Genomic DNA, 12,447 nt, shown 5'->3' with positions numbered 1-12,447 from the left:
TCGGACTACAATAACACACGCTTCCGTGCATTATTAATCAATATGTACATTAACTGTGATTTTCACAAGGGCCATTTCTGGATCATGTCAGAAACACTCCTGTTCATATTCCTGACTCATTCATCTCCGCTGTGCATCTGTGTGCTTTAAGGTCAGTGAGTGTGTGTGGGCGTCACTCATACTGAGGGTCACGTCAGTGTGCATGCTGTGCCTCTGTCTGCAGGATATCACACTTTAAACCCCGGCGAACAGCACACAGTCAGGCTGACTTTGATAAAAGGGCAGAATTCACCCTGTAAGTTGCACAGGAGGTTTTGATATAAAAATTGCAAAAATTGATATAAATGGGGGGGTTTCACATGAGAGACTCGTACAATTACTGTGCATGTATTGAAAAAACAGACCCCACTGAACAAGGTCTCATTATTTTTATATATAAAAAAACATCTGGAACCTTTGCTTGGGTTATTTGGTACTTTTATTGCATCTCAGGCTGGAAGATCTATTCTTTTCTTTTTCTGTCTTACTGGAAAAGCTTTTTGCTTTTAAGAACCGTACAAAAGAAGATATTTGGCACACATTAATCACGAAGGTTTCATTGGTTTTTGCTTTTATTATAACTCTTATTATAAAGGTTCAAATCTGATTTCATGATCTGAAATTGTAAAATGCTTTTAAAGGGGAAAACACATTTTTGCAACTTCCTGTTAAGTTAATGAACTGTAACAGCAGGCAAATGGTTTATTTTAATTATGTATATTCTTAATATTAGGAAAGTATTTATTTATTTGTATGGTTTATGCAATGTTAGCATTTAATGCTAATTTCACATGTCTGTCTGTCTGTCTAAATAGATATAAACGTTTTGTCATGTAATTTATCAACAGTAACTGACTACCATTTGTAAGTAATCTACCCAGTATTATTATAAATTGCATATATTATATAGCTATTTCATGTTGCCTCATTTTATGAACACCTTTAGTAAAATCACGGTAACATGATTTCTCGTAGATTACAGTTTTTTGTCATTATGTGAGCCACACTGGTCAAAATGTTTAATATTTTTTTTCACCATGGAAATATGTTATATACAAATTTCTTGTGTTTTCTACTTTTTAGTTGACACTAGCCTGGTTTCCATTTCAGATTTGAGCAAAACTTTTGTGATATTTTCTAAATATTGATAAAACAACAACAACTATTGACGACAGTATTGACTAATGACGGCGTTTCCTTTGGCAACTGGTGTTGGTAGGTTTACGTACATCTCAACCACCACACTAGCCATTATTTTTAATCGCAAGAGATGTAGGCATGTTAGCCAAGCATTAATGGCGAGGAAAGCCCCTTATACTTTTGGAGCACGTATGAGGTGTTTCTGGGCCCTTCTCCCCCTCCTATCTGCTTTGAGGACTTGATAAACTGTGGCATTTCTTTGTTGTTTAGAATCCAGTAATTCTTTTGTCTTTTATGAGTTTAATAAAGAACTCTGCCTCGTCTTCTGTCCAAAAATAACGCTCCTTCTTTAAAGAATGATCGACTTTGGCGTTGCCTACTCAAGGTGACCTGTAAATGCAAAAAAGCTGTTTTCAATGGGACAGGTTTCATGATTTTGCTACGTTTAAGGGTGGTTTAAAGGATACAGTGTAATTCTATATTTAATTACAGCAGTAAGTACATGCAGTTATTTTATAAATGTATGAACATGTACAAACATGTCAATAAGTGCATTACATCAAATGATTAATTTAAATGTTAGTATTTAAACACACCTAAAGTGAGAGTGATTTTTTTTTATTATACAGCACATTTCTTTTTACAGAAACGTGTTGCATGTAAACTGAAAATTCACTGATATACAAATATACAGTTTGCGCAGTAAAAAAATCATTATGTCGGAAAGACCCCATAAAACATGAAAACACAATGTGTGTGTGTGTGCGTGCGCGTGAGTGTGTGTGAGTGTGTGTGTGTGTGTGTGTGTGTGAGAGAGGAGGCTGTGTAAGGACAACTGTGCTAAGTTGTAGCTTCTGAGCAGAATACTTTAAAAAAAAGCTTTATCTCAAAGACTTCAGTCTGAACCTAAAGGCTAAACAGAGCTCATTTAAACAGAAAGATCTATAGAGTCAGGAATGAAAAATCTGCTTTGATCAAGCACTACACTTTTACAATATGCATGTGCTAAATTTCCAGGTATAAAGGCCTAGTTATATAATTGAGTTTTAAAGGTTGAAGGAGAAGTCAAAGATTTGGCATGCAGCGTGATTTATATGTATATGAGAGAAACACAGAACAGTGGCAGAGCAGAGAAGGCAATCAGTTCTTATCGGGGAAGGCAGAGCACAGCACACGTCCCTCCCCACAACTCCCTACCGGCTCGTTTCACCGGGAAAGAGAAAGACATGGAGTGATAGGGAGAGACCCAGCAAGCCAAACGGGACTATCTGCTACACTTAACAGAGAACATGAAGAAATGCTGGCTTTCTGCAGACTGGGAGCTTCATCCACATGTCAATCTCACGAAAACATGTTCAGGCCACACTTCACCACAAATTTAAGAGTAAAAAAAAAAAAAAAAAAAACCTTTTTGCATAAAGAAAATTAAGCCTTTAGGAGCATGCAGTTTTTTTTAATCCTCAGCAAATTCTAAGACTAATTAAAATTACATTTTTTGTCTTTTTTGATAGTAATTCTCGATGATTTTAGATCCTCATTGCAGTAATAAATATTAAGCGTAGCGTCAGTCCTGGCAGGTTACGTTAACTGACTCTCAGCTGATCCACGTCTACCTATACCTATACATATATAAGCTCCTTCTGTATTATCAGCTGCCATCGCGTTTCTCAGGAGCTCATTCCCATCCCCAGCTCCTTCCCCTTGAATCAGAATAAATTCTCGAAATATGTTGTACTTAAAATCTTGAATTAATGAAATTTGCAATACATTCATGTTGGTTCTGTTCTGTTTCCCCTCAGGTGGGACGGTGGGGAATGGGGGGAGATGGGGAATGGGGGAATGGGGAGGTGGGGAGGTGGGGAATGGGGGTGATGCACAGGGAGTTCTCGCCCAGAACAGTAGTGTCAATCGTGATGGTAGTGGTCCTGACAGAACTACGTTTCTCTTACGAGAGTATCTCTCGTACTGCGTAATATCTTACGCTATGGGGAAAACCTCTTTTCCACAAGGTATTGTAGCCAAAAATTATCCTTAATTTTGAATTATTGTAAAACGCTGTGCGGCAGCATGCAGACATAGGCAAGACGGCTCGCGCGCCTATTGGCTGCCCTGCGGCAACAGCAGCAGCCTATCGAGAGAGGCCCTGCATGACACCATATCCAATGGGGGCATTTCGCGCCCATTTCGTTACGTCCCGCCAGAAAGGGCGTGGCCTCATTCTATAAATATAGCTCGATGGGCTGATACAAACCGATTTTCATCTCTTCAGCGAAGCTCACGCGTCGCTGGATCCAGAGTGAGAAGCTGCGCCGTTGACATAAGCCTTCTGCGGGACGAGCCCTTGAACCTGAAGCTGCTGGCCTTCACCTCGCCGCCTTCAGTCGCCGTACCTGCTACGCTTTCCGGCGTCAATATCCTTTTACTCTGCTGAGAGTGTGTGTTCGCCGTCGCGACTCACACTCTCTCTCTCTTTATCTAAAAGAGCAGTGTCTTTTTTAAGATGCTTCGTTCCTGTGGCTCGTGTCGAGCCGCACTCAGCGACGGGGACCGCCATTTGCGTTTCCCGCATGGGTTAGGATCATGCAGCTCTCGCGCTCGCCGACGGCGGCTGCCATCATTGCGAGCTATTGCCATGGTGACTGAGGACTCGCCTGCCATTTTTTCTCTGAGTCTGCACTCCCGCCCGCTGTAGTGCCGCGCCGTAAAGCGCCGTACTCAGCGGGTCCCCGAGCCTTCTCCAGCCCGTGAAAGCTCACCGGTTCGCCCGCCAGCTTCACCGGCTTCAAGCGAGTCGCTCACTGACGGACAACGGCCGCCGCGCGCCGCCGCCTCCGCCATTATGACGACGAGATAGCTGCATCTGTAGAGAAGGCCAGCTGCTCTATCCTGGCGTCGGACAGAGAGGATTGGCCAAGCTCTGTAGACCTCCCCACTTCTGCCTGCGGGTCGTCAGGGAAACGGGCCAGCATCAAAACCGCGGCTAGCTTTCTTTACATTATAAGAAAGGTACCCCGCACCCGCCCCCCATGGGCATGCCTCACCGGCAAAATGAGGAAAGAGTGCGTTTTAGTTCCGCCGAGGCCCGACCAATCTCCATTTCTTAAACATTTCTCAGCTCCTCTTAGTTTGAGCGGCTGAAAATGTCAATATTGCACCAATGAGCCTGTTGTATAACACGCAGACCTGCAAACAAACGACAACACACACAAAACTGTGATGACGCTCTTTTATGTGCTCGAGCTAATTTAAGGGTTTGTTGTTTCCCCCTGTGGCTCAGTGGCGAAACCCAAAGCCTTCCCACGGGAGACCCGTGTTCAATCCCAGCTCTCGCAGCAGAAAATTGTCTTGCCACGGCCAGACTTACACCGAAACTTTTCGCTCGTTCAGTTCCAAGAAAATGCGACTGTTCCAGTGTATTTTGCAGTAAACAAGCCGGTACCATGGCCTGCTTGCCTGCACACAAACGCCAATTTTACGGCGACCCAGATAAATCCCAAAAATAGTGTATTTTCTGGGATTCCGGCCACGGTCGATGGTGTTATGAGTGTTGTAAGAATGCCCACATCTCAGTGCCCATTCCCACACACAGACACAGCCCGCCACAGTTCAGGGCTAGCACAAATAAAATCGACTGATGTTGATTGTGCAAAAAAATAAATAATAATTTTAGTGAATGTGCCCACGACACAGTGCCCACAAACACTACACGATGCGTGTCCACTGTTTCTGTAAAAACGAAACCAACACACATTCAGTCAGCACAAGCCGACGGTGTTCTCATTGCAGTGAGTGTGCCCGCTGTCCCGCGCCCACAGTTTTTATTCATGATAAATGGTGCAGGCAACATACATTGCGGAAAAATATTTGTAATCCTGACGTCGAATTAATGTGCTTGAGCCTAAGACCTCTGTATCTGCCCAGAGAGTTTGGCAACATCATCCTCTGCAGTGTGTATGTCCCCCCCAAGTGCGAACGCCGCAAACGCTGCGGCACACATTACTGACTGTGTACATCAACAGTTACTGCGCACTCCGGAGGCTGCGGTTGGGATTTTAATCACTGCCCCACTGTCCCCTCTATGCTTTTCCCCCCGTCTCGCTCCTGCCTCAAGTGTTGGAACGAATCAGGGAAAACGGATGCCCAGTGCTGCTTGTGGCTCCGCTCTGGACAAACCAGACTTGGTTCCCAGTCCTGATGCAGCTGACCAGCACTGCCCCGTGGCCAATACCGTTGAGGAAAGACCTCCTCTCTCAGGCCAAGGGCTCAATTTGGCATCCTCGCGCAGAACTATAGTCCCTACATGCATGGGCCTTCAACGTGTACCCGCTAACCTCCCAGAGGGAGTGTTAAACACGATCCTGCAGGCGAGGGCCCCGTCTACTAGACGGCTCTATTCCTCGAAATGGTCTGTGTTCTCTGCCTGGTGTCAAGCTCAGGACTTTTCACCCGTAGACTGCGTGGTCACGGAAGTACTCTCCTTCCTTCAAGAGCTGCTGGATAAGGGCAGAACCCCATCCACGCTCAAAGTGTACGTGGCTGCCATAGCAACGTTTCCAAAACCCTATGTCTGGCCAGTCACTGGGGAAAAACGACCTAGTCATGCGATTCCTCAGGGGAGCTCGGAGGCTGAACCCTCCCAGACCCCCTTCAGTCCCGGTGTGGGACCTTTCTACGGTTTTGGAAGGCATGAAAGGTGCCCCATTCGAGCCAATCCATTTGTCAGACATGAAGTATCTGTCTTTCAAAATGGTGGGCTCTCGCTTCAGTGAAGCACATAGGGGACTTACAAGCGCTTTCAGTAAGCGCGTCATGTATGGAGTTTGGGTCTAATGACTCAAAGTCATACTCAAACCAAGGCACGGGTACGTGACCAAATCCCTCAACACACCGTTCAGGGCCCAGGTTATTTCCCTGTGCGCCCTCCCGGTTCATGATGATGAGGAGGATGCGAGTCTCCTTTGCCCTGTCAGGGCACTGAAAGCTTATGTGCCCTTGGGACTTTGGTGTTGGATCCCAGTACGCATGGCGTGTTACACGGTGTTCCCCATAGCGTAAGGTATTACGCAGTACGAGAGATACTCTCATAAGAGAACCTACTCGGTTGCTAAAGTAACCTCGGTTCTCTCTAGAGAGGGAACGAGTACTGCGTATCTTGCCGTGCTTACAACAACGCTGGTTCGCTTCAGTGATTTTTTACAGGATGAGGCCACGCCCTTTCTGGCGGGACGTGACGAAATGGGCGCGAAATGCCCCCATTGGATATGGTGTCACGCAGGGCCTCTCTCGATAGGCTGCTGCTGTTGCCGCAGGGCAGCCAATAGGCGCGCGAGCCGTCTTTCCTATGTCTGCATGCTGCCGCACAGCGTTTTACATTAATTCAAAATTAAGGATAATTTTTGGCTTCAATATCTCGTGGAAAAGAGGTTTTCCCCATAGCGTAAGATATTACGCAGTACTCGTTTCCTCTCTAGAGAGAACCGAGGTTACATTAGTAACCTAGTACAATAATTTTTTTGGAAATGCATAATGTTTTAAACATTCAATAAATATAATTCAGTTTAATGACCAATAAAACGTTAAAAAGACTTATTTTGTTTACAATATCAGAGAAAAGTATAATATTTTGACATTGTAAATTTGAGATGTTGTAAAATAAGAATGCCAAAATGGTGTGTACTCAATGTACCCTAACCATTTTCATCTTGAGGTGGCACTAAATCGTAATTCATCACATTTATTAAATGGCTTTTTCATCTATACATCAACATGTATGACATTTGTTCTAACTGAATAGTATGTTAAATGATCAGAATTAATAAATAATTAATAACGAACACACACACACACACACACACACACACACACACACACACACACACACACACACACACACACACACACACACACACACACACACAGTCTGAGACAGTGTGTGTCTCTTCTCAGACTGTCCAAGCAGATGCCGCTTTACGTACTGCCCCAAAGCAAAGTCCAAACAGAGTCCTGGGATAAATTAGAAGCAATTGCAAGGCGAAAAAATTGGGAATAGCCGATGTTAGGACGTCTGGTCCCCGCCAGTAAACTAATTATGGTTCAGGACATTGAGTTTGGACCCAGAGTCCCAGCAAATTGGCAACAATATTGCATTGCTTATGGTGAATACTAAAGAAAAGTACAGGAAATTCTGTGTCAGGGATCCTTTCCCAGAACAATTGTGGCTCAAGCTAACCTGGTGAAAACCTCTTTAATATAGCAAAAACAGTAATATTGTGAAATATTTTTACATTACAATGTTAGATTTTATTTTACCTGTTTTCTATTTGAATATATTTTAAAATGTAATTTATTCCTGTGATCAAAGCTGAATTTTCAGCATCATTACTTGTTCATTATGATTATTAGTCTTCAGTGTCACATGATCCTTCAGAAATCATTATAATATGCCGATTTGCTTCTCAAGAAACATGTATTATAATTAGTGTTGAAAAGAGTTGTGTTTTTTTTCAGGATTCTTTGATGAATATAAAGATCAAAAGAATAGCACTTATCTGAAATAGAACGTATATGTGACATTCTGTCACGAACACACATGGGGGACAGAAGATCCAAAAGCAGCAGTCTTTTATTTAAAGGGCAATCTAAACTCGTAGTCATCCAGTCCATGCAAGGTTCAATATCCACAAAGGCAGTCCAAAACATAAAAACGCAAACAAGACTTAGGCAAAGGAAGGCCACAGAAGTGTGAGGACATAAAGTAACGACTCCGTACACATACTAACACAGACAGGGAATATATACACATATCCAACAAGACTAACACAGAACAGCTGGGAACAATGATTACGAGGAACAGCTGAGTGCAATGAACTGATGAGTGACAGTGACATGCTGGGAATTGAAGTCAAAAGTGAAGGACACCGTGAGAACGAGGACCTCTAGTGATAAACAAGGGAACACAACCAAACACTGTGATTACAAATGTATTTACTGTCACTCTTGATCAATTGAATGCATTCTTGCTGAATAAAAGTATTAATTTATTTAAGTTCTTTGTAAACAAAAAAACTTTACTGGCTCAAAAATGTTGAATGGTAGTGCATAATGTTACAAAAGCTTTCTATTCATTCAATTGTAGCAGAAAAAAAAGTGTACTTAAAAGAATATCATCAATGGCATATTGTTTTGCATGTTTGTGGGTATAAATATTAATTAATTTTAGAATTAATACAATTCATATTTTTTGAATATATATTTATAATTCCATGAGTTAGGTTATACTTCAGACATTTTCAATATTCATATATATAACTGGAATCATTCAATCTTAATTGGCATTATGATCATCTTTTAGATCTTTCACTATTATCTTTCAGATCTTTTGACCAGTATATTCTTGATTTGTCTAGAACTAAACTATTAAAATGCAAAACAGAAAAACAACAACAACTACAATAATTTACAATAAATTTACATTTACTACACATTTAAATAATTATATATTTGGATCAATATGCATGTTAGTCATATCTAAATATGTTATTTTCACCTGTAAAAAAAGTTGCTGCCTTAAATGTTTAAGTAACATCAACTTAGATGTAAAAGTAATTTAAACTTAAATTACATTCAACTGGCTTTAAAAATGAGTTGAATCTTGTATACATTATAAAAAATATATAATTTCACTTAACTTATAAAAAGTAATATTTTGCCTAATGTATTTTGATGAGCTAAAGTAATACAAAAACATGTTGTCATGACTTAGCCAACTGATCATTTCATTTTTTACATTTGTTTGCTAAGCTGTATATATACAGTATATATATATATATATATATATATATACACACACATACAAACACACACACACACACACACACACACACACACACACACACACACACACACACACACACACACACACACACACACACACACACACACACACACACACACACACACACCTATATATGTATACACAGTCTGAACATGAACATGTTTTCTCAGCTCATCTTCGATAAGAATCTTAAAACAAATGCTTGAGATAACATTAAAACAGTCTGAAAATATGAATGACCGGATTGCAATTGTACATTGTTAGTCACAAAACATGATACAACCTGTAAACAGACAACCAGACCTGCCCTCTCCACCCTGTTCAGCACAGTGTGTGCTGTGCCTTCATGCTTACAGGTTTGATGGTTTCAGTGCTGTGGAGAAAAGGTCAGCGGTCGGTCACTAAAGGTCAGCCTTACCCGTTCCATCCTATCCCTTCTTCTGAGCCAGATCATGGCGGAGTAGTCCTGCTGCTGGACGGCGCTGAAGATGCTGGCACCCGGCCGGGCGAGAGGTGCAGAGAAGAACCCTGTTTCGGCCGGAGACTTCAGCCCTGGACCCTCAGAAACTATCCTCCTATCTTGCATGTTTCTAACTCATCAAGTATCCAATACTTAATCTCCAAGAGACGTTCATCCACAGTTCAGTCCCCGAGGGAAAGCCTCTAAGCCAGTCCCAGCAGCAAGCACTGTTGGAGCCTGTGCTAGACTGAGCAGTGTCTTGCAGAGTGCCTGATTTCTTTGGATTTCATCCAAACACTAGCAAAAAAAAGGGGTCTCCCTGCCCTGCTGGGAGGGGCTGGCAAAGTCTGAGTGGGCACAGTGACTAAGAAAGTGTGTGGGAGTGGATGCAAAGACCCCACATTCTGCACCTGGAACCCTCCCCTCAGCTGAGTGTGTTGGTGGTGCTCTGATGCATGACTGCCAGAGTCCAACACACTCACACAAGTACACATCAGTGCATATTAACTCAGAAGTGCTGTGGGCAAACTCAATAAAGTATTCATTTGACATTGCCCAGAAGTTCACAGCCGTCTGCCTGCACGCTGCACACTCTTTCAAAAAACAAATACCCAGCTGTATTATTTGGTGATGAGAGGAAATGATTTTGTAATAAAACTCTACAGCAGAGGAAGCAGTCGTGATTGCTTTTGATTGCCTCATATTTCCTCGTTTGCATCTCGCCGCATTTGTCTGAAGTACTTCAATCTATTGTGATCCTGGAGATAAGCAATACGTCAATGCAATACTGATGAAACTCATAATATAAGCAGGAGCCATGTTGAGGTTAACCATAAGTCTGTCAATATAAACGGATGAACTAGACCACCAATCTATTGGAAGACTAAGCAACGACCGTCCTGTGAATGTAAGGATATGTAAAATATGACATTTGATAGCACTTCTCATTTCACACTTTAAAGTCAACATTATGCTGCATTCGCAACCTATTGTAATGTGGTGTATTTCTATGTAAAACAGGAAATTCAACAAGGAAATGAGTATGCTGGAAGAATAAGATGTTTATTAGACAATGAATCGTAACACTTTACAATAACTTCCCATTAGGTTGATGCATTAACAACAATGAGTAATACATTTTTTACAGTATTTGTATCTTTTTTAATGAACAAAAATATTTTGCTATTCATTGTTATTTCATGTTAGCTCACGTCCAACTTTTGATTTTAATAATGTAATTAACATTAAGTTTCATAAATGCTTTAAAAGTAGGCAATTTTTCATTGTTAGTTCATTTTTCATTGTTAGTTCAGTTTATTTATCACTGTAAAGCTGCTTTGAAACAGTCCATATTGTTAAAAGCACTATATAAATGAAGGTGGCCTGACTTTACCTAAAGTGTTACCAAATAAATTGCAGCCCAGTTTTCATTTAACTTTGACTTACAAGATCAGATCAGAGATTATTCATGTATGTTCTGCGATTTCGGCTTCACACTTTAACTTAATGTCTCCAGACTGTGGTCTTTCCCACATGCTCTCCCACGAATACCAATTCCCCCTCCCTTGATCCGTTAGCATAATTAAATCAGTGACTCAGCAGTTTTTTTTTCACTCTCTGTTCTCCTGAAACACAATCAGACCCAATAACTGGCCATCGACCACATGTACAGAATATGTAAATGTGTAGTTGTCCTCCGGGAAGATGTGTGTCTTTCTGGGGAGCTGTTTGACTGATAGGTCGTGATTATCAAACACTGCGGAAAAGCTGTTATGTAACAAACATACAACACATAGCTAGTCTTCGCAGTCCGTTTCCACACATATTACTCTCTCTTTTATGTAGAGTAAGGCTCTAAGATCTACAATATAAAGGGTTATGCTTTGCTGAGATTAGTCGAAAAAGTTAGCCCTTTTTTGCTCCAGCACCTTCCCTTTTAATGCATGGCTAGTATAGAACAAAAGAGAGGATTAAGGAGTGCTATAAATCAAGACGGCATTACCTGAACTAAAACCTCATGGGATTTTAAACCTAATTTATTTTAATAGCCCTCAGAGCATTTGTGTGTGTGTGTGTGTGTGTGTGTGTGTGTGTGTGTGTGTGTGTGTGTGTGTGTGTGTGTGTGTGTGTGTGTGTGTGTGTGTGTGTGTGTGTGTGTGTGTGTGTGTGTTTGTGTGTAAAGGCTAGTGATAAAAAGGGCAAGCAGCTTTATTTGTGGCCACTTTTCTTATTCAAATGTATGTAGTTTTAACTGCAAAGACAAGATTGTTGGCTAATTCTTATATAAAAAATAAAAAAAAAGTTTATTAAAGTTACGTGAATGGCTTTGCAAGCCTATTTTATATCCTTAAAGGGATAGTTCAACCACAAATGAAAATTCTGTCAGTATTTACTCCCCCTCATGTTGTTCCAACCCCGTAAGACCTTCGTTCATCTTCGGAACACGAATTAAGATATTTTTGATGAAATCTGAGAGCTGGACCACACTCTTCATAGGCTGCAAGGTAATTGATATCTACCAGCCCAGAAAAGTTAGTAAAGACATCGTTAAAATAGTCCAAGTGACTACAGTGGCTCAACCTTAAGTTTATCAAGCGACGAGAATACTTTTTGTGCGGCAAAAAATAACGACTTTATTCAAACATCTCTTCTCTTCCATGTAATTCTCCTAAGCTGTTGACATAGTGTAACAGCGCAGCGCTTCTGGGTTGTACGTCAGAACATAGGCTCACTATTGAGGCTGGTCATGTGTGTGATGCGTGTGATGCTGGCCAATAGTGAGCCTACGTTCTGACATACAACCCAGAAGCGCTGCGCTGTTACACTACGTGAACTCACTCAGAGGCCCACACAGAAGAAAATTAATAGTTGAATAAAGTCGTTATTTTTGTTTTGTTTTTCGCACAAAAAGTATTCTCGTTGCTTGATAGACTTAAGGTTGAGCCACTGTAGTCACTTGGACTATTTTAACGAT

The 12,447-nt window shown here is 41.4% G+C and overlaps 1 protein-coding gene across 1 annotated transcript in view; it reads right to left on the bottom strand.

Moving 5' to 3' along the window:
* pld5 (phospholipase D family member 5) overlaps positions 1-9,741 on the bottom strand; it is a 58,696-nt gene extending 48,955 nt beyond the window's left edge. The window contains exon 1 of the mRNA XM_077199714.1: positions 9,432-9,741. Within this exon, the coding sequence (XP_077055829.1) occupies positions 9,432-9,599 (168 nt within the window). The 5' untranslated portion in view covers positions 9,600-9,741. The remainder of the gene's footprint in view (positions 1-9,431) is intronic.
* Between the last annotated feature and the right edge of the window lie 2,706 nt (positions 9,742-12,447).

The sequence above is a fragment of the Siphateles boraxobius genome, unplaced genomic scaffold (assembly GCF_051911475.1).
Source record: "Siphateles boraxobius isolate OS27281-9 unplaced genomic scaffold, OSU_SipBor_1 41, whole genome shotgun sequence".
In the NCBI taxonomy this organism is placed as follows: Eukaryota; Metazoa; Chordata; class Actinopteri; order Cypriniformes; family Leuciscidae; genus Siphateles; species Siphateles boraxobius.
Note: the sequence above shows the minus strand (reverse complement) of the source record. Positions and strands in the feature narration are given on the sequence as shown.